Source organism: Sciurus vulgaris (assembly GCF_902686455.1).
Source record: "Sciurus vulgaris genome assembly, chromosome: 4".
Classification (NCBI taxonomy): Eukaryota; Metazoa; Chordata; class Mammalia; order Rodentia; family Sciuridae; genus Sciurus; species Sciurus vulgaris.
Window position 1 is genome coordinate 35,935,664 of NC_136464.1, and position 24,964 is coordinate 35,960,627.

Consider the following 24,964-nt stretch of genomic DNA (forward strand, 5'->3'; position numbering starts at 1 on the left):
TCACCCTTCTAAGAGTGCTTACAACAGGGTCTGGAAAATGGGCAGCAGAGGAGAATGTTCTTGGGATGTAGATGAGAAAATGATTAGGACATGGGAATAAGCAGAAAATTGAAATTAAAATAATTAATGAGAGGGATAGAATGATGGAAGAAATTTATCACTTGAAGGAAGCTGAAGGGAGGGCAAAGGAGGGTGAAAAGAAAGCTCAGAGTCCAGGTCTCTGCCACTCGGTCCAAAGGGGCCTTCCTGAAGGTACTTCAGAAAGTTGATATCTGTATATAACACACACACCCACAAACACACAGCCCACTCCACATGAAGTGATGATGTATTCTTAAGAGTAGGATCTGAGAATGGAATTTAGCCCGATCTTACCAGGAGGAGAAGACATACTTCGCCCAAGCAACTGTTTGATTTTTTAAAAAAATACTTGTGAACTTTGTCATGAATCAGGATTCCCTTTTTTCTGTTGACTACTAAGGATCTTGGAACATAATTTAGTCATTATACAGACAATGTAATGTACATTTTTTGGGTGTTTTATTTTCCTTCTCCTTAATATGAATTATTTATATTTATTCTTATAAATGCCTAAAAATCTTCTGTGGAAGCAACTAGATGGTCACATAGATACCTATATAGAGAGAAGGGCAGATGGGATAGGCAGAGATTAAGGACTTAAATGACAATGAGATGCTTCCTGGGTAGATGTGCTTCTCTGCAGATGGTCTTCTCTATGCATAGATTGCCACTAATGTCAGCAACCTGTCACTGAGAGGACATTCAGATGTTCACTGATCTGAGATAAAATGAAACAACAAAAAAAAGGTATGTGATATCCGCAAGCTATTTAAACATTAAGGCCTAGACCCTGAGGTAAGAACAGTAACAATCTTGGAGCATAGTCCCTCTGAGGGAATGAGCTAGGGAGGGAGGTCTGGAAGAAAGCTCAAAGGCTTTAGAGGAATCTGGAAATTAGGTTTATTTCCTTAATAGCATTAGAAATTCAGACACAAGTTATTCATTTCTGTATTGACAACCAATCTTAAGAATCTAGCACAACTCTAAAGAAATTACCTTCTAAAAACACTGTCCTTCCCAGTGAAAGTACATGCAGACTATACACAAACCACACACACACACACTCGCACACACACACGCACACCACACACGCACGCGCTTTGCAAAATGAGTAGCAATGGCTTATAAACCTACAAACACACATGTGGGACTCCAGGATGCTGGCAGGGCATGAGACATGAGTATTGATTACAAATAAAGCCTTTGACATCAAAGATATCAAAGTCAATAGACCTAATAGTTTTTGTCCCTCCCCTGGGCCAGCCTCTGCCTTTGAGGTTAGGCTTAACCATGAGTGAAAGACCTTGAAGAAAGATAAGGGATGCCCAAGCACTGACTTCTTTGTTTCTTTTGGCTGTGGATAAGCAGGTCTGATTGGGCTGCAGTGTCCACTGATAAGCTGTCAGAACAATTACTAAGCATCAGATCCCCTGAATTAGTAGGGCCAACTTTAAAACACCTCATGGAGCAGTATTTCTCAAAGTGGGAACCTTGAATTCCTGACTTAGAATCATCCAGAGGTTGGGCAAAGCTGCTAAAAGTGCTGATTTCTGGGTATTACCCCCAACCTACCAAAATATTTTTTATTTACCCAGCCCAGCACCCTGTTCAAGGATTAATTAAAAACTACTGCTACGAAAACTATGAAATGAATAAAAGATCATGTTTATACTTTGAAATTTAATTTAATTTGCTGAATTTTAAAAAATGGCAGGATAACCCTAGGGTTTTTTTTTTTTTTTTTGTACCTGGGATGATTGAACTCAGGGGCACTCGACCACTGAGCTACATGCTCAGCCCTATTTTGTATTTTATTTAGAGACAGGTTGTTACTGAGTTCTTTAGTGCCTTGCTTTTGCTGAGGTTGGCGTTGAACTTGTGATCCTCCAGCCTCAGTCTTCTGAGTCGCTGGGATTACAGGTGTGTGACACAGTGCCCAACCTAGGCTTTTTAGAAAGGGATAACAGATACCCTATTAATACTTATGATTTTTTTGTTTTTATGTATTAGTTAAAAATAAATTTAAAAATTATCAGCTCATCTTCATCTTTAAAAAACAAGGATTACACATGGCAAGAAGTTAAATTGTCAAATTGTGAGCATTAGTCTTAGGACAAAGCAGCAAAACAAGAAAGGTGAATTCTAATTCAGAATTGGTAAGGTTTGAGGATAAGGAAGCATGGCATAGGGGCCCAGGTGGTGGGTTTTTGATATGTGTGCACGTGAAACTAAACCAAAGTGGGGAAAAGACTGTCAATAGAAAAATAAAAAAGAAGAAATGCTCTGTGCCCCTTTGTCATATGAAAAACTTACTGCCATCGGGTTTTATCCTTCAGGGAGTTTTTCCTGGAGCTGTCCCCTTCACTGGCACTGTCCTCCTCTTCCGTCTCTAGACTTCGACTGCAGCTCCTGATGATCTGAAAGATACTGTTGACGGTGGACTCCTTCTCTGAATTCTTTAAGCCATTTTGTCCCACTCGTTGCAAGAAATTATCTTGTCCACTGTAATCTGCTACGAACTACAGGAAAATATATTGAGAGTTTTCTATTGCAACTTAATATAATATGTCCGAATAACCTACTTGGCTAGGGAAACGAAATCATAATAGCAATAAATAACAGCATTTGTGCCTATTTTATTGGAAAGAAAACAAGAACCTCCAGGAAAAACATTTTTTCATTTCACCACGTGAAATATCAAAACTCGAACTTGTTTCCACTGAGACGACTTTAGACCCTGTAGGAGTCAACACTCCATTCCGATTTAAAACACAAAAAGCAATATTATTTCAGAGCTCCCTAGGGAGAACATTAGCCACTTTACAGAGGAAGGGCAGAGTTATTTTATCCTTGTACTGAGAGTCAAGGAACACCATGATGAAAGTATACCGTGCTACGAAACGAGATGAAATGACAGGGCCCAAGGAAAACATTAAGAAATAGTGCCTTTTTACTTTATTTCTCATATGTTCTTCAGTAGGACAGTGGCACCTGGGTGGTTTTAAAACTCTTATCTGTTTTCTGATGAGAAAACCTCACCCAACAAAGGTGAGAGCTGCAGCTGGGCCCAGAGATGTGGGCTCCCCTCTTCCTAGGACATGAGGGGGCTGGTGTGGGTGTAGCTTGGCTCAATTTCAGCCTTCTCTATTTCTTGCACTTATCACAGGTGATACACCTGAGAGCTGTCAGCCAGTGGCATTGCCTGTACCTGCTGGGGTAGGGGGGTGGGGTCTCAAGTCTTCCTGGCACTGGCACGGGGTGATGCTGGTATGAGGTTTTAGCAGTCTTTCCACTCTTGCTAGGTTGGGTGTGGACTATAGATGGTGAATGCTGGTACAATGGTGAGAATGACCCTAGATTTGGATTTGGAACTTCCAGATATGGGACTCCTCAAAATCTCTGTAAAGCTCTTTTTTTCTAAAAAAAAAAAAAAAAAAAAAAAAAATCTTTTCAGTCCCTTGCTTCATTTTTTAAACACTCCGGAGGGAGATTTTCATATCTCTCCCGTTGCTCAGTGCCCCCTTTTCCAATGCCCAATGCCCTGAGGCCAAGCTCACACTATCCTCTCCACTCCAGGAACAGGAAGCAGTGGGCCTGGGAGAAGCGGGGGCAGCTGGGACCAAAGCCTGGAGCGCGTCTTTGGATGAGGCATCGGCTTTCTGAGCGTCTTCCCACAAGGCACGGAAAGAAGGCAGTGTTGACTTGCTTCATTCTTTCTCCCACTGATTTGGAAAAGGCAACCCTCTCCCTTGACCTTCTTCATCCCATCTCTAGGCATTCCCACCCAATATGAAAACCTGTCAGCCTTTAAAATAAAAGCCAGAAATAACACCCTTTTCCACGGGTACTTACAGAGTGTCACGTGAAACCTAACCTAAGAATAGGGAGCCCCGAGCAGTTGGCATTCTTTCCTCCAGAACATCCTAGAACCTACCTGCTGACCCAGAAACAACATAACAAGGACTTCTCTGACTCGGTGGCAGTTGGTACAGACAGGGCTGATGAGACCAGCGGCCATAATGGCTCCACAGAGCACAGGCTCCCAAAGGCCTCACCTCTAAAGCTTCTTCCTGGGAATTGTACCGCGGGCAAAGCTTCATGAGGCCCGAGGCTCCATCGAGTACTTCGCAGAGCTCCTTCAGGAACACCCCACAGAACGGAACCACCTTGCAGCCGGGGATGTGCAGTGCTCGGGTCACCACCTTTCTGTACTCGGAGGAGGACTCGTGCTGAGCCATGGCGTCCTTCAGGCTCCTCATGGTCTCGATGTCAGACTGGTCCATGAATTGCCACATCTTTAAGACTTTTCTGGACCTATTGCATAGAAATGACATTATTTAGACTGAAGGAGAAATAATGGAACACAGCAAATATCCTAAATTCCATACAAATTCATTCTTACTACCTTCTTCATGTTCTTGTTAATATTTATTGAGGATTTCTGTCTCCCACCAACTTCCTGAAATGATAGGACTATTGTTTTTGTGAACTGAAACTCAAAATTGAATAAGACAGATACGAACAAGGATATAGGTTTATGGTATGAATTAATTACGGTCCTGAATGGAGGTTTGAGCTCCTCTGAGAGCTACCGCCAAAAGGGAAATGTCGTGGGTTATATGTGGTTTGTACAGATTTTTGTGGAGGAATGCCCTCAGAAAACCTGCCCCATCTATTACTCTTGATCTGAGTCCCTTGGTGGTACATATGAAACTCACTGTTGGTCTCTTTGGAGAATTGCTTTCTACTGAGTTGAGCTTGACATTAAGCCACCTGGCCTTTGCGGGGAACCTCTGTCTTACAGGGGTCTTGCTAAGTTGTTGCAACTGGCCTTGAACTTGCGATCCTCCTGCCCCAGCCTCCCAAGTCACTGGAATTATAAGCGTGCGCCACCATACCAGACTTATAGTTTTTAATACTTTTCCAATATATGTATATGTTGCTAAGCAAGTTACAGAATTGTGTATTTTTAACTTAATGTAAATAAGTAGTATCATACTTATAGGTACTCTCAGGCAACCTGTTGGTGTGTGTGGTGTGTTTTGACTCAACCTCATATTTCTTTTTAAAAAAATTTTTTTTTAGTTGTCAATGGACCTTTTTATTTATTTGTATGTGGTGCTGAGGATTGAACCCAGGGCCTCACATATGCCAAGCAAGTGCTCTAACACTAAGCCTCAACTTCAGCCCCATCAATCTTATATTGCTAAGAATCATACCTGTTCATGAGTGTGGAAAACGTGACTGCTTATTAACTATAAGAATGACTGGAGGGGCTGAGGTTGTAGCTCAGTGGAAGAGTGTTTGCCTGGCATGTGTGAGGCACCGGATTCGATTCTCAGCACCACCTATAAACAAACAAAATAAAGTCCAACCACAACTAAAAAAAAAAAAAAAAATTAAAAAGAATATATTTAAAAAAAAAAAAAAAAAGAATAACTGGAAAAGTCACAGAATCTCCCAGTGTATAACCAAGGTCAGGGTAGGGACAGCCAGTTGGGCAGGTTTGAAAGGCAGAAGAATTGGAAAAATAAAACTGTTTTAATTTCATCTAAGTTTTCCTACAACTGTTCTTATAAAACAGATGAGTTTTTTTTTTTTTTTTGAGGAGCAAAGTAGAATATAAATAAATGAAGAAAATGAGTGAATGAGAGGTTGTTCTCACTAATGATTTCTCCTTTTGTTAATAAAGGAGATGTCAGGATATGCTTGGGGTAAAGGACACACTTCAGCAAAGATCAATTATTTTTTGTTAGATGGAGAACTGGCACTATTTTAAAAATGCTTATGTCTTTTTATGATTATAAAAGTACTAGATGCTTATTTCAAAAACTAAACAAAATGGAACAAAAAAATAGAAAAAACACCTATAATTTCATCAAACAAACAGGAAACACAGACTATTTCCTTTCAGTATTTATTCTACCTAACTCTGTATGAGTGTAGAAATAGTGCCAATATTATTAAATATAGACAGCTTTGTTCCCAGAGTGTTTTGGTCATATGTTATCTGTTTCTTGACATAAAGCTTTTCATAAGCATCATTTTTTTTATCAGTCATAAACATCATTTTGATAGTTAAATATTATTCCTTTATCTGGATGCCTCATATTATGTCCTTTAAGTATTTTTCTATTGTTAATCTGGGTTATTTTGAATTGATAGCACAATTGAGTGAATGTCTTTGGTTATGAATTTCTGGACTTCTAATTGTTTCCTTAAAAGAGCTGAGAATTTAGAGGAAGCAAAACATACAATACCTATAGAAAACAAAAGTCATTTAACAACAAGGGTACTCCTCCTTCCCATCTGGTTCTTAAAAAATGAAAAATCTCTAGTTATGATGATGCAGTTAAATTACTTGGAATCCAAACACTTTCAAGCCTAAAAGTGCACACAAATTCTGCTTCCACCATCATTCCATCAGGAGAACTTTCAGCAACTCATCTCCTGCATCCATTGTTCCAACTAAAGAGCCAGTTATACCTGATACATTTCCCATCTGTCCGTAAAGATCAGTTTAGTGTTAACCCAAGTGTAGGAGCATGAGAGTCAGTGGCAGTGGGCCTGGGGTGTAAGATAAAATTCACAAGGATCAGTGAGGTGGAGCCTGGTTTGAGGTTATTCCTCGTCTACGAGAATTTCCTGGACCCAATGCCTTCCTGGATTCCAAATTTGAACTAAGTTGAGTTGAAAAGTCAAAATCACTCTAAGTATCCAAGGGCCATGCTGAAGTTCTTCTTGTCTCTAGAGAAACTAAAACCTGGCACGTGGCAACCAGTCTCCAAGATGGACTCCAGGGATCCACACCTCCCGGTAGTATGCCCTGGGTGGTCCCCACCCACAAAGACTCAGTGCTGGTCCCCTGTGACAAGTTCAGTGTGGCGGAAGTGACAGTGTGACTTCTGGGGTGGGACATAAAAGGCATAGTGGTTTTTGCCTTGCTGTCCTCAGTGCTCACTCTGGAGGGAGACAGCACCGTGCTGTGAGCACAGTCATGTCCCCAGGAAGAGGAGAGAGGAGGCGTGGTCCTCAGCCAATAGCCAGTTCCTGCTTGTCGGTGCACTATTTTTATCATAATATGATCATTCTTCCTAAAATAAATGTAATACAGGTTCTTCATAGAAAACTTTTCACAAAAAGAACCCAGAATCATCTGGAAGTAGCCTCCTCTTATTGGAATATTGTTCTGTTTTTTTTCCTTCTTGTGAGTCATGCTGGGAACAATTGTATGGTCATTTTAAATGCCAATGGGATGATCATTTGAGTTTATTTTCAGGTAAGAAAGTTCAAAAGACAAAAAGATTTTCCACTCAGAATTTTCATTTCCTTGCCCAACCTGGAGTCTCTACGGAGGGATCTGGAGAACCCAAGAAAGATCTTGATGTTGTGATGCTATAAGGCAAGAGTTACTTATAGTGAGAATCCTCACAGGGTTGGCGAATCTTGGAAAACAATTACAACACCATCACCGTCTTTTTCTGTAGCCTTACTGCGTGCCAGGTACATCTACCTTTCCCTATTATCCCCATTTTATAGACAGAGAAATTGAGACTCAGTGAGGTCAAGTGACTTGCCCAGATCACACAGCTATTCCACGGTGGGATGCGGGGAGACAGAAGTTGATCCCCTGTTACTAACTGGACAACTCATGGTCTCCTTCCTCATACCCATGCTGCCTCCCGCAGGAGAGCAGTTATTTTGTGCAACATAACCAAGACTGAAAGGAAGAAGGTGGGAGACTTTGTGACGTTACTAGTTTGGTGGAGAAGGCACAGGAGCAGAATATCACAGTGGTCATGATCATGGGCTCTGAAGTCCAATGCCCCAGCCATGCCTTGTGTGAATGATTCACCTACTCTTTAGTTTCCTCTTTTTGTACAATAGGGAACAATAATACTATCTACCTCAGAAAACAATCTTGAGAATCCAAAGAAACAAACAGTGGAATGTGCTTAGCTAGCCCAGTGCTTGACGTACGGTGAGTGCTCAATGATAATGAAAAAAACAACATGATTGGAAGTTTATTGTCAATATTAGCCTCGGTTAGTGGTCAGGAATTCACAATGCTGGGGTAATTCAGGTAGAGCTGAAAGGAGAGGTGATAGTGAGGTTTATGGGCAGGAAGGGGAAGAGAGGTACCAGTGATAGAGTTAATGGGCAACGCCACCAGGTAATTTTACTTAACCTGGCCAAAGCGTATGGGATCAGATCAGATACAGTGAAGTAGGAGCATGTCTGGCCTACAGGGGCCAATTCTGCAGCATCTTTGAAGGACAGGGCTGGTGGTTCTGGAAGAGGATCGTATACTCCCTAAAATGATCACTCCCAACTGCTTCGCTTGGGTAAGTATGACAGCCAGGGGAATTCAGTGCTGTTCAGCTAGTCAGAGGAAACTGTCCAGATTATGGTGTTCCTGCTGACTTACCTGAGGCCAGCCAAGAACTCCATGACAGCATTGTAGTTGCCCATGTTCCAGCAGCACTTGGCCACATGCACCAAATAGGAGAAGACTTCTCGCTTTTCCTCCATGGAGCCTGCTGTGAGGATCAGCCATGTTACCCAGGAGCTCACCTGGAAGATGCAGGAGGGGCATTCATTGAAACTATCTGGAAGCCAGGCACATATTTTTTTTTTTTTTTTTCACAAGAAAACTTTTTTTTTTTTTTTTTTTTAAATTAAGACAGTATTAGTACAGGAAGGACTCTGCCTAGAGATCTAAAGTGAAAACAAAGCTCCATCACTGCTTTGATATGGAAACTTGACAAGTCATTAATGTCTCTGTATCTTCATCTTCATCTTTAAGATAAGGAGGCTGAAAAGGACAATTGGTAAGATCCCTCTTGAAAGTGCAATAGTAGTTATAATGGTGAGCATTGCTGCCTCCCAAAAGATCCCTTAGAGCTATATAGCTCCATGAGTATGAGAAAATAAGGCCTCAGGATAATTTTCATAGAAATATATTTGATGGACATCAAGACTAGATGCAATCAATGCACTTAGCATTGATTAAAGACAAGTAATAAAATACATATTATCAAATGAAAAAATTAAAAAAAACATTTTTGGACAATTTTTACAGATATATAATCTATTACGTACTTCAAAAGTCAAAATAAAGAGAATAAATATTCACAGAGAACTTTTTATGTGCCAGGAACCATTCTAAGCATTACCTATGTTATCACAATTATCTTTCACAACAATTCTAGGAGTCAAGGACTATTCAGATCCAAAGACTTGTGTAAGGTCCTCACCTAGCAGGAGGGACAGGTTGGATGTGGACTCAGGGTACCTGATTCAGAGCTATATTACTAATCCCCAATAAATGCCCAATGTATATACATAAACGCTAATGTTCTCCAACTCTGGGATTAAACGTATTCTAATAGAATTTGTTTTTTCTACTACTACACAGTCTGGAGTATAAAATTTAGTAATAATTCACATCTACTTACCTCCTTATGGTATACAGCTTTGAAATCACCTGCTTTACCTCTAAGACTATTTTGCTACTGTCTATACTTTGGTGTTTGGATACCAGTGTCCATTTAAGTTAATTTCTCCACCCTGGCTAACATCTGGCTTGATAAGTTCACTTGTTAATAGACTACCACTTTGGTCTTGACCCCATATGCCCTCACTAGGTACACTTGAATCAGCAATAGTGCTGAAACCTGGGGAGCCTTCCCCAGCCTGCATGAGGTGAGACCTGAACAGAGACCTCGTGGTGACCCAGACAACTGCAGGTTGTTCAAGGTCAAGGGCATAATGTCCAAGAGTAGGAAAAAAAAAAAAAAAAAAGATAAGAATTAATGGCATTTAGTGCTGGCAGCAACCGTAGAGGGCAGTCCAACCCTATTTTTCCAGATTGAGTATTTGGCTCACAGGAGAAGTGACTTTCTGGGGTCACCATTCTTGTTGATGTCAAAACTAGGACTCCCAGTCTAGTGCTCTTTCTCTCATCTGAGGAAAGTTGATAGTTTCTTTACACGTAGCCCTAGGTAGTCCTTTTAAACACTCAATTTGGAGCTGTGTTTTTTGAAGACAAAGCTGGAACAGAAGACACCAAGAAGAGTACCTCTCCTTAGCCTGATCATGAGTCCTCCTCTGGACCTGCTCTGGACCGCACTGGCCCTCAGGCAAAAGCAGAACAGATCTGGACTCAGAACTCTAGGGGAAGCTGCATTCAGGTCTCTCCAGGAACCTTCTGGGATTTCCAGGGCTGACCCTTCTGCAGCTATGAGCTATCTCCTGCTCACCATCTCCATGCCTTGTCCTTTCACCTAGTTAAAAGCCACTTTTGTGAACCTCTAACTCCATTAGGTTAAGAAGTTATTTTGCTAATAGAGACCGTCAGTCTTTGGTGCTACTGTCCAATTGTTCCTTTAGGCTGAATGGTTTTCGACAGGCCCTGCCCCACAGTGGGAAATCACTTGGAATCATAACATGGTCAACTCTTTGAGTTGAAAATTCAAACTCTTCTCCCTACAGATATATGTGAGATCCTGAAAAGCTAAAATGGCTCCTCAAAGTCACCCAAATGATTACTACATGAGGCCTCTGGCTATAGTCTTTCCATGGCTTTAGAGCCTTTCCTGATGAAATTCATGGCAAATTAGGGTCTCTGGAAAGTCATTTTTCTTTCAGGCTTTCTTGTACCATGGAGTGACTGGAAAGGGTTAATCCCCCTCCCCTGCAGAAGCCTGTTTCATAGCCCAGGTGCAGAACACCACTTGGTTTTGGGTCTCCATCCTGATCATGTATCCAGGTTTATTTCCTATCAGTCAAATCATTTTCCATACACTTTCCCACAATGCTAGGAAAAAAATAGCAATACTGTATTTCACATGGAAACCTAATTTAAGCCAACTGTTCCATCACCGAGTGTGAGTCCCCAGGGCCCCTGGTTGTTGAGATTATGTAAGCACTGTTATCATAAACACACACACACACACACACACACACACACACACACACACCCCACACACACACACCATCCACTTACAAACTTCAGGGAAGATTCTTACTATGGCCTAATGTAATCACAATTTTAGAGGCACTAAGTGGTGGGAGTGTCATCAATGAGACAAAATACATGGAAAAAATAAAGGAGAAAAAAATAGATTCAGTGATAAATGTCAAAATGTTGACCAGAGCATAAATGGTGGGTCATATTTATGAAGTGGAAAATAGGATGTGTTGCCAATTCAGAAGGAATTTCAGGAATACTGAAGTCAAAAAGAAAAACACAAAATACACATCAGTATAAAGTACCATGGTTATAACATAAAGAGTGCCCTTACGGTAGAAAGGTGCTAACTGTGGCAGATTACATCACTTAGTTTCATAGGTCAACTTTGAACTTCAGACCTTCAGGGTCCACCGACTGGCACACAAGCCAGGATGGGGAGATAAAGCGGTAGGTCCACAGGCTGGAGTGTCCTCTGCACCTGGGCCCTGGTCCTCCTGTAAGTAAGGGGCAAGGTTCCCTTCTGGATTTTGACAAAATCTTCACCTCCTCAAGGAGAACTTCCTTGGCTTTGCTCCTGGAGTATGTCCTCAAGCTTGCATGCTGTGGTACCCCATGGCACTCTGAGCTCTGTGCTCCCATGAAGTCAGGCCTGCTGTGCTCACAGATAGGTAGCAGTGTCAGCGACCAGCCAAGATCTGCCCCCTGCGAGTCTAATGAGGCCTCCTTGAGGAGGCTTTGCTGATGGTTCACTGAATACCTTACATTCAATTTCTTCCTCTTGGACTTAATGTAATATCTTGAGCCCAAAGTTATGTCTATACTTGGATTCTCACCACTGCATGGGGTGTGCATCTGGCTTATTTTTGTTACATGTGTATGTCTGACTCTTTCACATGGGTCTCTTCTGTCTCCCTCAGCAGACCCTAAGTTCTCAAGGACAGAGACCATCTTTCCCACATTTCTAGTATGGGGATGTTCAGTGCCGCAGGCTGACAGGCAGGCCATCAGAGTCCCAGGAGGCTGTGGGCAGGGAGGATTCTCAGCTTCCAAGTGGTCAGGAATTATATTTGGGAAGGAGCCTAAACATTTCCTATTGCTGTTCCCAGGTCCAGAAAAAGGAGGCAAATGATTTTATGCCAAAAAAGTTTTTTGAATGTACTGAGCATAAGTTTTCATAGAAAGATGATATTTTGTAGTGGTTATTGTCACCCTAACTGCAAAGGTTGGGCTCAAATGGTAAAATCTACAGAAGATAATTAAAGTATAGACAAAGCTACTCTCAAGTCGTTTATGTGAAGTGTATGTGTATGCCCACCCTCTGTGGACCAAGACAACCCTTGAACTGGAGCATGTGGGCACACACTGAATGCAACACATGAAAAGTATGTAACACACACACACCCCTGCCTAGGCGATGCTCAAGTGTGAGCACTCACATTGGAGTCACTAGGGGTGGTGGTAAGATATTCATTTAAATACAGATTCCAAGACCTCACCCAGACCTGGGAATTAGTAGGCTAGGGACAGTGCCTAGGAATCTGCATTTTTAGATAAACTCCCCGGTGATTCTTTTTTTTTTTTTTAAATTGTTGATGGACCTTTATTTTTATTCATGTATTTATATGTGGTGCTGAGAATTGAACCCAGTGCCTCACACATGCTAGACAAGTGCTTCACTACTGAGCCACAGCCCCAGGCCCACTGGTGATTCTTAAATGCACTGAAATATGGGAGCTAGCCCAGAGACTCAGTATCTTTTTTCTGTACCCTGGGCCCTTCAATCAGGGCCCACCCTTCATTTCTGTAGTCCATGCAGTTCAATATTATAAATTGGCCACTCTGGCTTCATCACAACCAAATGTACCTGAGTCCAGGACTGTAACCCATTTGGAACTAGGAAGGGATGCCAAGGGAGGCGGAAGAGCGAAGTCAGGTGAACTATGTTCAAGTCCCTGTTCCACTGTTCCCTTGGGCATGTTCCTGAGGCAAGTTGCCTAACTGCTCTGGGCCTCAAGTCCTTTTTCAGTAAAATGGGAATAATATTTACCTCAAAAAATGACAGTGAGGGTGAAAGGGGAGACCATATCTGAAGACCTCAACACAATGCTTCGTGGGTGGTTAAGGCCTCGATGAACATTTACTACCAAGACTATGGCAGCAGCTATCACCACCTCTACTATTACTCATGTTACCAGAACACAGAAATCCAGAAGAAAGCAGTCTCTAAATTCCACTTGCTAACTGAGATGAGGCTGGACCAGGAGAATCTATGACTGCCCTGAGCACTGTTCTTCCCTAAAAAAAGAATAACTCACAGGTTACCTCTCCTGCAGGCTTCCATGACTCCTCAGTAGTAATAAAATGCCATTTTAAAAGTAATAATTGTCCAATCACATATATGAATATATCTATGTCTAGATCTAGATCTTTTTTACCCATCTGACATCCCAGTCCTACTAGGTGCACCATTTTCTGTTCTCTTCCTACACTTAGATCTATGCCACTTTTCTCTCTGATTACTTGTGCTATGAATATGTAGGGAATTTTGTATGTACTCTTGTTTTGGCTGTCCCACATCTCATCCTAATCTGTACAGATTAAATGGGGCTGGCCACACTCCTACCTTCAGGCCTGGCCTCCGTGATGATCAGAGTATGAACAGAGACAGGCCTACGAAAGTTCTCCTTGAATCTTTTGCTGAAACTAGCAGGAAGAGACACATCTTTTTGTTGGAATCATAAACTGTAAAGATCTGAGCTTGGGGCTATCAACAGCTATATTTGCTACAATATCAGAAAAGCCTGTCTGGGAATAAAGCCAACACAAAAGAAAGATGAAGATAGATTCCTGAGGACATTTGTCAGACTCCAACATCTAACCATGCCTGAAACCTTCTGGTGATCTCATATACATAAAGCAATTTCCCTTTTTTATTTGAGCAGTTTTGAGTTTAGTTTCTGCTAATTTGCAAATGAAAACAAAAGACAAAAAAAAAGAAAAAAAACTAAACCCAACAAATGTATTGTGACTTGAGATGACCCTCCTTCCAGTAAGTACTTACCGAGTATCTGCCATGTACCATGAACTATGCTGGACGCTAGAAAATAAGACTAGAACTTGAAGATTCATTGGGGAAAATCACACAAGCAAGTAATTAAATAGTAGCATGGTTGATATTATGACTGGATAAGTACAAGGCCAATTCACCTATTTGTATGCTGCATGTTTGGAAGACTAGTCTTTCTACCACTTTCTGGTTCCAGTTGCCCTCCCAAGGCACTTTATTTATATCTCTATAATGGTGCTTATTCTTTCCACAAACAGTTACTGCATGCCTGTGAATTTGCAGGGAACTATGCTAGGCATGGGGCAGGAACAGTTGAAGCAAGCATAAGAGAATGAAGATAGCATACTCTGCCAGGCAATGAGGCAGTTGTGTGCATGTCCATCTTCTCTGCTTAGCTCCTTGAGAGGGGAGAGTGTACTATTCCATCTACCTTCCTACTATTTGTAGAATTTCTTGCTCATGATAAGCAAAGATAGTTGCTTATTCCTACATTCTTCACTCTAAATTCCCTGAATACTCAGAAATTAAGTTTTAAATTCACCGCAGTTATTGACTGTTTTAAAACCAACTAGGGAAAATATTCTGAGATAGGTAAATTCTATTTCTAGTTAAATGGACTAGGGAACCACTAGCAGCTCTGTGGAATGTGTTACCTTCTCTTACCATCTTCAGTTGAATTGAATGGATTATTCATTTGGACGCCAATTATAAAATGATATTCAAAAGTAAGTCTCATCTCATGAATATTCTCCCCTTTTGTAAAAGTAATTGATAATAGCTCTAGTGTAGGGTCTTAGTTATTTCAGTCCCTTTTAGATTTGATGGGGTTAAAATTCATAACTAACAGTTTACATAAAAAGTCTTGATATGGATGAACTGCTAGCATCAAATTATTCTGATCCTACCACATGGATATTTATGAATCATTTTTCTCCCTCTTCACATGATCTTTCTTTTTGGTGCTGGGAATTGAACCTAGAGCTTCATGCCTGCTAAGCACATACTCTATCACTGAGCTACACCCCTAGTCCCTCTTTGCATGATTTCATCATCATAATTACAACAATAGCTTTTCACGTATCAGACATGTATTTTTGAAAAGTATACAGCTTATCCCATTTAACTCTGAGTTCTGCATGGCTGGTACTAATACCCTTCCCAATCTAAGAAGAGGAACCTGGGGTTCAGAGTGGCTAAATAAGTTTGTCCAAGGTTACACCTGTAAACTAGGGATAAGCCAAGTCAAAAGCCTTGGCTTTAAAACTACCAGGCCCTGCTACTTTCCATTTGCTCTTAAGAGGCTTAGCCTCTTGTGAATTAATTATAGCTTTGAGGCCTGGACAGTCACTCTAATCTACTGGGCAAAGAAGTGGCTCTTAGCAAAGACTATGGGAAGCTCAGCTGCAGATGCAGCTGAGTCAGATCCCCTGTAGGAACAGAATGTTAGCATTCTAAGTCACAGAGAATGTGGTGTTGGAACCTGATGGTTTTTTCCAATGCTCCTATTCTGTCACCTACTTAAAATTTGTTTTCATGTCCTGAAGAATAGTACAGGGTCCTCCTGAATTTGAGTCAGAAGATGAAAGCATGTGTCAGAGAAGGCCCAGGACAGAGTCCATCCTTGCAGATCACTCACAGAGGCAGCCAGGTGTCTCCCGAGAAGATTTGAGGGTTCAGAGATGCCCCAAAGAGAACTGCTTGCTGAGTAGCTGCCACTGTGGTGTGCCTGGTCCCTGCAGCCTCTTCTCTGAAGCTTATTGGGGGAACTCCTGCAAATACTTATGTGTTCAGCAAGTCATGACTGGTGTCTACTCTGAAGCAGCTCACCCTTCACTGGGCACTATTCAGGGCACTGGGGCAGGTGTGAGCAAGGCAGACAGACCTGCCCTCCCAGCAGATGGTGACATCTCTACCACTCGGCATGACCTGTCCCTCCTCACTTCAGGTGTGCCTCCTGGGCTCTTCATCTCCTCTCCCACCGCAGGGGATCTGGCCAGTGTCAGTGGGCACCATGAGACCGATTCTGTCATGGCTGCGTTTGCACCCTTTCCTTCCTTCCCTCCTTCCTTTTCTTGATTAAACCCAGAAATTCTTTACTACTGAGCCACGTGCCCAGCCCTTTTTACTTTTTATTTTGAGATAGGGATTCACTAAATTGCTCAGTTTGGCATGAACTTGTAGTCCTCCTGCCTCAGCCTCCCAAGTTCCTGGGATTACAGGCATGCACTACTATGCCCCATGGGTTTGCTCTTTTCTGATATCCGTGAAATAATGATATCAAATGCTCCCATAGCTTACTTAAATTGACTTTGTTTTAGCAAGCATTAATTCATCTACTTGTATAACAACCCCCAAAAGAATATGCCATTATCACCTCATTTTATAAAGAAAATGGAAGCATAGAGAGGTTTAGTTACATGCCTAAGATAAGCTTAGGTAAGTGGGGGAGGTGGAATCTCAACCCAGGCAGTCCCAGCCCAGAGCCCATGCTTATAACACGGTGCTCTACAGGCATGAGTGGGTTCTTGAATATTGGTGTATCTTACGGCTCTGTCTTGGCCCTTCTTGATTCTCTTCTTACGCTACCTCATCCCCATAGATGTTTTCCTTCACTTAACTTGGTTTTACCCAGGTTTCTCTGCTGCTGGCTTCAAATGACTATCTCTTGTCTTGTATATTCAAGAATGAACTGGATATTTCCACCCCAAAGGCCCAAGATCTCAAGTTCACTCTGTCCCCAGTCCTTGACTCCTCCTTCACTTTTATGCTCTCCATCCGATAAGTTACCAGGTAGCAAAGATGTCACCACTAGGAAGTCCTCCTGAGCCCTCAGGTTAGTGAGTCCATACTACACTGCACTGTGACCACTATCCCTGGCCCCTCCACTGGAGATGGGGCTCCTTGAAGGGAGGATAATTTTGCTCATCTGTTTCCCAGTTCAATGTCTGGCATGATTGGGAGGCAGGTGCCCAACAACCTCCTGCTCTGAGTTATGCATAAGGCGTAGCAGTCAACTCCCTGTTAATGCTACTCTTCTCAGGAGATGAGCCTAGCACCTGAGTTGCTCCAGGGACCTAGAGCAAGATCACTTACTCTAGAGCAGATGGCCCCATTGCAACCACTGTCAGCATGCTCTGCACCCGAGAGGCTCAAATGACGTGCTGGGGAAGGACACCTGGAGAGCCATGATGCAGAAGCCTGTGGGTACTTTGGTCTATGCCTTAAAGATCCCATTTTCCCTGAGATTCTTGGGTACTGGAGAGAGAGGGTAGTGGTGGACTTCTCATTTGATCTACAGTGGGCTGGGCCCATTTCAAGGGGTCCTGAGTGAGCCCCCTGGATGGAGAAACCACCAACCAGATGCTGCACTGTCTGGGAGAAGGGGATGAGTGAATGTTGTCTGCTAGGGCCAGGAGACATGCTGCGAATCACTTTGGGCCCCAGGCAGGTGGGCACCTGCCCAGGTAAGCAAAAAGTGAGTCCAGCAGGTTACTTTTTCACTTGGTGTGAAATAAAAGCTTTTATCAATTGCAATACAGATGATGAGCAAGGGGCAGGAGACCCACAACCAAACCAACACTGATGATCAAGTGGGAAGGAGAGAAGGGAAGGGGAGAAAATGGTTTATATGTGTTGGCATATGTTGCCCTGAAGACAAATCTGTGTGAAGAAACAAAAGATATTGACAGTTCACCAAGATCAATTACCTTCTGGCCCTTCTGGACACAGGTAGATATAGTGGACCTTTAAGAAGAAGATAATTAAATCACCTGTCTGTGCAGGGTATGTGTGTAGGGCTGAGCTTCTATGAATGACACTTGTTAGGGACTAAATCTGGTGAAACCTGAATTTGATTTCCCCAACTTCTCTGTCCCATGGTGGGTCAAAGTGTGTGGAATGGACTCAAAGCTAATGAAATGAAGGTTCATTTTCAGGCTCTGCCTTTCACTGTTTCTGTGACCTTGAGCAAGTCTCTAAACTAACCTGAGATTCTATATCCTCATTCATAAAAAGAGGACAGTCAGTGTCCTGTATTACAAGGGGTGTGGTGATTAATAAAACAGACAATATATATAAAGGACTCCAGGGTTCGGAGCTGAGTACATGCTCAATAAATGTCAACTAATATTGATAATTAAAAAAAACAATAAGCAGCTCCCTCTTCAAGATGAAGCCCTTATGGAAACAACGCTGGCCTTTTTATTATGGCTCTAGTTTTCTCTCCTCTGTTCCGCGGAGAGGGACTTCCTAAGGATGAGCGCCTCCAAAAGAATGACCCTTTGTATCTTATCAAGTTGCCAGAAAGGTGAAGGAAAGGAAGGCAGAAAGGTATGGGGGAAATTTTCAGAAAGCCTATCAACAAAACATCTAAGAAAAGTCGGCCCTGAGGGGCGAGGGCAGGAGATGAGGAAGGGTAAGCTCTCTGAGAAAGAAGGGACATCTGAATATGTCCAGCCTGATAGGTAAGGAAGTCCGGGAAAAAAAGTGGTGAATCAAAACAAGTTCTTCAAGGTCAGCTGCCCTGAAAATCCAGGGCCTTTGTCCCGGAAACCTCAGGGACACTGGCCTGCAGTTATAGCACTTGATGGAACAGATTTAACCATATCACGTGACATTGGCCATTTCAACAACTTTCTTGCTTTGTGAGAAGGAAGAACACGCCCCGATTCTGTGTAAAAAAACACAGTTGTATAGGAAAGGCAAAAATTCTAGGATGTTCAGTACAGTATAAAATTACTTGAAATGCCTCGCCAACTATCTAATCTATAAAAATAAACAGTGACGGTCCTGCAAGGAGATCATGTAACTGGTGAGGGGTAACCGTCTGGTGGAGCAAAGCAGAGGAACTTGAGACTGACAGCTGAGAGCTTGCATTCATTTCTAGACATCAAATGACCGCCTAGTGGCTCAGCTCCAGCTCTTCCAAGCTACACTTGATACTTCATTTGTCCTGTTTGTTGGCTGACCTGCTTGTTCATATGTATCTGTCCCTCTGAGGCATTAGATTTTGAAATTTTGAGGGGCAGACATGATCTGCCAATTTTGAATTATGACCCCACATTATACACCTAGTAGGTGCTCAAGAAATATGGCTGTCATTATCCCTTTCTGCTCTAAAAATCCCAGATAGGAATAGGTCAGCAATTTTTTGAGGTAATGCTTCCCAAACCATATTCCGGGGGATATGTTCCTAGCAGATGTGAAGTGTCTGGGGCCTTATAAGTTGAGGAAAAGCTGGGATTGAAAAAAAAAAAAAAAGGTTTTTTTATTGGCAGGATTTCTTGGGCCCTTTTATATGCTAATGTGCATGATAAATCTCTAAGAAGGAGTTAATATTCAGTGTTTTCCCAATTCCTTTGACCATGTGATATTTTTCACAATGGCACATTAACATCTAGAAGAACTCTGGAATATTGACCGTTGGTCCCTCTCAGTTACTTTGGCCTGGTGTGGACATAGCCTGGCACTTGTCTCCAGTGGCAGTTCTGCAGACTGTCCACTTTTATCTGGCCACTTGAAAACACATCCTTTCATCTCTGGAAACTGCTTGGGATGGGTGCTCAGGAGGTCAAAATAGAAAGGGCATCACAGAATTTTATATAATTGGTGCCATAAATCCAGAACCACTATGCCATTGGAGGAATTCTAAAATCAAACACAAAGGAAGATTTTCTTATCATCCAAAGTGAGATGAAGGCATGGGGGGAAGCCAAGGCTACCTCCAGGAAATTGTCCAGAAAGTAGACTAGCTTCTAGCCATGTGGTCCTGTGAAATAGGGCAACAACTAATAAATCAATGAACCTCAGAATGTTTCAAAAGTCCTTAGATGTTATTTAGTCTACTTCCCTTATCTGATATATGAAGAAACAAAGGACCAGAGGAGTTAGATGTTTTGCAAAGGTTACTCAATGAGTGAGTGGAGACTCCAGGCCTCCTGACCTCAGGACATCCTGTGTCCATAACTGGTTGAGCTTCAATTGTCTCTGTGAAGAGGCTCTGATGCACCACCACCTGCCCTACCTGTTGGGTGCAGAAGTGGTACATGCTGGGTGGTACAAGTTGGGAAGGAGCGAAGGTGGTCTGGTGGTGAGGAAGAGGAGGAGAGCTGGGAGCTACACAATTGCTAAAGATACTAACTCAGAGATGGTGGCAGTGGGTCCTAGTTAGGCAAAAGCCTAGGAACAAATTGGGACAGAGCCAGGGTAATGAAAGCAAGAGTGCCCAGCCCAGGGCCTGCCACGTCACAGCCCTCAACAGGCTGGATGGAGTCCAAGAGGTGGCTGTGGCGGCAGACCTGTCTGCAGAATTTAAGATATGTCGGCCTTGAACTTTTCCCCTGTAGCTCCAGCCAGAGAGGGATACCAGCTGTGCCCTGCAGACTGGGCTGCAGGAGGGAAAGGGCAGAGGAGAACAGAGGCTTGGGGCAGAATTCTAGAAGGGAGGTCCAAGGGAAAACAGAGCAGAAATAGATGGTATAGTTGCTATTTGTCTTCATTAGGGATGGATGGCAAGAGAGGGAGAGGCCACAGGAAGAAACCTCCCCTGCTTCTGTGAGGGGAGGAAGGGTCCTGCAGGGAACATTCTGGCTAGGATCTCTTTCAGGAAGGGAGGGAGCAGCTGCTCACCACCAGCTGCAAATTAGGGGCTGGAGACTGATGAAAGCCTCAGTGGGCACAAACTCCAGGTTAGGAGCTGGAGAAACTCAAAACCTTGGAGCTAGGAGGCTGAAGTGAGCTTGAGACTGGCAGAGGAAGGGGATTTACTTTGGAGGCTGGGGCTGCATAGCTGGTAGGATTTTGGAGTGATTTTGCTGAGCAGGCCGAAAGTGAGGTCTGTTTGTTTTATTCAGGATAGTCAGCCACAGAAGTTTAGGGCTGTGTTGACAGTTCCTGTAAAAGTGTCTAGAAATCTGGTAATTTAAGGGTCACATGCATCCCCCCAAATATCAGTCTGGCTTTTCTTGTAGAGAAAGGGTGAGTATTATTAACCTTAGAGGAGTAGAGTCATGTTTTATATCTAGTTTAAGAAATTTCTCAAAAAAAAATAATGACTTGGGAAGTGCTTAGGGTGTAGATGATAGCAAGTGAAAAGAAGCACCGTTCTGGAATTAGAAAGTGACACAAGGTACGCCAAAAATAAACAAACCCCAAATCAAACTGAAATAATAAGAGACGATCTTGGCATATTGATTGGACAGATGTTCTGTACTAGAAGCTGGGGGAGGTAGTGGTTGCAAGTCTCAGCACTAACATTTGCTGTGTGATAATATTAGTTTTTTTTTGCCCCATACCTTCAATTTAAAGCAAGTCTGTGAGCCATGCCTATCCCATAGAATCACAGGATTAAAGAAAATAATGTGAACATACTTGGCCCAGGAGGAAGGTTAGCCAATCTTACTACTATTAAGAGGCACGTTTTCATGTATAAGAGAGTAAAAGTGAATTTTGCTATGAGCTAATGAATGTTGACTATATAATATAAAAAAAAAGAATATCTGGAAACTACATATTTTCATATACAATTGACTAAGAGATTTCTTTCTATTTTCTCCTGTTTTTCTAAGTGCTAGAAAACACTGTCAAAATTTAAATGCTTTAGTCAAATATTTTCCTGAGACAAAGTTGATGTGCATACTTCCCCCCCCTTATAACTATAAATAAGTAGGTTCCAGCTTTGTATCAAATATATCCAACACCTGTAGGATATAAACTCTGGCCTGAATTTCCTAAAAATGCTGGACATGTTTTAGTATTTTAATGATAAAACCCAGATGTCCTCGTTTACATGCCCTGGAAGAAAAGAAACATACAACCTTACAAAGAACACTCACCACTTTAAATCTGATTAAAGTCTATGCCAAACAAGGACTGGAAAGAGTATGATGTTTGTACAAACAATCTTTTAAAAAGTATTTTTCAAATCCACTTAAATGGTCTAGAAAACTCCTGAAATGTGAACCAGCAATATTTATTTACATTCCACTCCTGCATTAAAGTATTAGTTTAGGTCATGGCTTGGTGCTTGGAGCAGAATTGTACTAATGATAAGCTGTGTTCTGAGAGTGAAATGAACCCTGGTTTGACCATTTATGTGAATGACAATGGCATTTAGAGCCAGCCTGGTGATTCTTAAGTGTAACTCACTTTCAGATCATTTGGGAGGGTTTTTTTTTTTTTTTTAAATACCCACCTGCAAACTTCACTATTTAGCATAAAATTCAGTAGACTGGGGAGGGGAGTAGAATCACCTAATGAAAGCTTTCCTAAATGATTCTGAGAAAGCCTTATGTTTGGAAACACTATCAAGAGCCCTGGGAAGTAATTACTCCCCAGCATGAAAATTGCTGGGGATCTTGTTAAAATGCAGAGAATGACTCAGAAGGTGGGGTGTGGGTAGAATACCCTGCATTTCCTGCAAGTTCCCCAATGATGCTGTTTCTGCCGGTGTGGGGACCACAGGGCTTATTTCCTTCTCCAGTCTCTTTCGACCTGAAATAGTCCCTCATCATTCTCTTACTTTGATGTCTTCATGTAATTTCAAAGACTCTGAGGCCTTGTGTTCTGCAGTATGGGCCTCATTCTGAGTCTGCTGATGCTTCCTCATGACTGGACTGATACTGTTCTGGCAGGTACACACAGAGAAAGGCTGGGCTCCACTTGCTGTATCACACCAGAAGGCACCTAATGCAGACCCCTTCGCACCACTCAGGATAGGAACCTTGGTCATTTGGTCAGGTTGCTGCCTACCAGGTGTCTCCATCACAAGGTCGCCATTTTCTCTTCTGGTAATTGATTATTATTTTGTCAGGAGCTATCCCAAGTAGGAAATTCCAAGGTCTTACTCCTCTCGTATTTGCCAGCCTCCTGCTTTCCATTGATAACCTACCACCTGAACCAACTGCTTCTATGAAAGCTACCAATGATTTACATTTCCATCATTCTTTTCACATTTATTAGGAGCATTCTCTGCTAAGAAACAACTTTCTCTTCTCCATTTATTTACTTATTTATGTATTTATATAAATCAGCATAGACTCATGGATTGTAATTTTTTCACTGTATTGGAATCCATTACCCTCATTATTTATTTTGAAACTCAAATTGTCCCCAAGTGTCCTGGGTCCTTTTGACATATTTCCATCTTCCTTTGAGCATTTCCTTACTTTCTGGCATAACAAAATGTTCCAGACTTATCTTTAATTTTCCCTGTCCCAGTCATGTCATTTCTCTAAGAAGTTCTAATTTCTTTTTAGTGAAGAATGGTATTTAGACTCCAGTGTGTGTCTTATGCACACACACATATATATATACACACACATATATACATATATATATTTCTCTTATTATCTTTGTATGTATATTAAAAACATAAATTCATAATGAAATCTACATTTTCAACTTAACACCTCAAGGTTCTTCCTAGCCTTCCTTCTTTATATCTTTGAATAGTGAGAAGCTTGGCTCTCATATAGTTTGTCTAAATATATTTATTTACCCAGTGATTTTGTTTTTTTCACCAAGTAACCACTCCCCCAATATTTGGGTTGTCTCTTGTCTCACCACCTGTGGGCTGTGCCCCTTCACCACCCTGCATCTTTGAGTGCTGGGGGACATGCCTCTGCCATGCCACTAATGTGCCTCTGAGAGGCTTCCAGGCCCCTCACCACATGAGCCAGGCCATCCCCCAAGCCCGCTCCTCCATGGTGGAAAGGAAGGTAAAAGGGAAGGGAAGATGGGAAGGCTGCTCATCCCTCATGAATGGTTCAGTAATGGATGCTCCCTGATGAAGAGAGGTTGTGGAAGGAGCAGAGCAGAGTCTCCTCAGGGAATAGATCCTGGAGGGCCTCAGAGCATCATTTAAACACAACTGGCCTGGTCCAACCCTGCAAGCTCTAAACAATGGAAGGCAGCCTTTGTTGACCACTCTCCCATTTGCTAATAGCAATTTCAAATTTTTGGCCATGTAGATTTGCCCATTGTCCACAGCTGATGCACAGCTGGGAACCACCCAAAAGGCCAATAGGATAATACACACCATTGAAAATGAATCAACCATAGCTGCACATATCAACATGAAGAGTGGAAGAAACAAGTCAGAAACAGATGCAGACGATTTGATCAAAACCTTCCGATGATTCCCCCTATCATCTTGGATGAAGTTGAAAACCCTTACAATGACCTTCCAAGCTCTACAACTGGGTTTTCTGACTCATAGCCTTCTGCTTCTTTTTCTACGCCCTCAGCTCACCCCACCCAGCCATACTGAACTCCTTACTGCTCTTGAAAGTGCCAGGTACACTTCCCGCAGGACTTTAGCCCTTACTGTTCCCTCTGCCTGGAATATTCTTCCTTGCCATATCCAGACCGCTGCATGCCTTAGCCCCTTCCTGTCTGCTCAAATACCAGCCTTGCAGTGGTAAGTACCACACTACTTAAGGTTGCAATAGCCACCTTTATTTTTCTGTACTAGTACTCTTCAGTCCACATATTGATTTGTCATAGCATATGTCTCCATCTGACTAGAATATAAACTCCATGAGGTTAGGGATTTCCATTTATTTGTTCCCTGCAGGATCCCCAGAGCCTAGAGCAATGCTGGCACTCAATCAGTATTTCTGGATGAATAACTGAATGGACAAAATGGATTACATTCTGGGAATAGCTTCAAGAAGCAAGCAAAGGTTGCCAAACAACCGATGACAGGAGGCAGAGCTCATTTCCAATTATCCTGGATCAGAAGAGTCATTTTTGGCAGCCTACCTCTGACATATAATTCTAGCTGACAGATGAATTATTTAGGAATCTGGGGGTGCATTTGGGTGCTCATCTTGGAAAAGGCA

General features: G+C 42.2%; 1 protein-coding gene across 4 annotated transcripts in view; it reads right to left on the minus strand.

The window, feature by feature from the left end:
• Positions 1–24,964, minus strand: part of PLCE1 (phospholipase C epsilon 1) — a 333,975-nt gene that overhangs the window by 85,941 nt on the left and 223,070 nt on the right. For all 4 annotated transcript variants that reach the window (XM_079138532.1, XM_079138533.1, XM_079138530.1 and 1 more), the window contains exons 5-7: positions 8,510–8,655; positions 4,137–4,395; positions 2,395–2,600 (exon numbers count right to left, since the gene is read on the minus strand). In XM_079138532.1, coding sequence (XP_078994658.1) covers positions 2,395–2,600; positions 4,137–4,395; positions 8,510–8,655 — 611 coding nt within the window. The remainder of the gene's footprint in view (positions 1–2,394; positions 2,601–4,136; positions 4,396–8,509; positions 8,656–24,964) is intronic.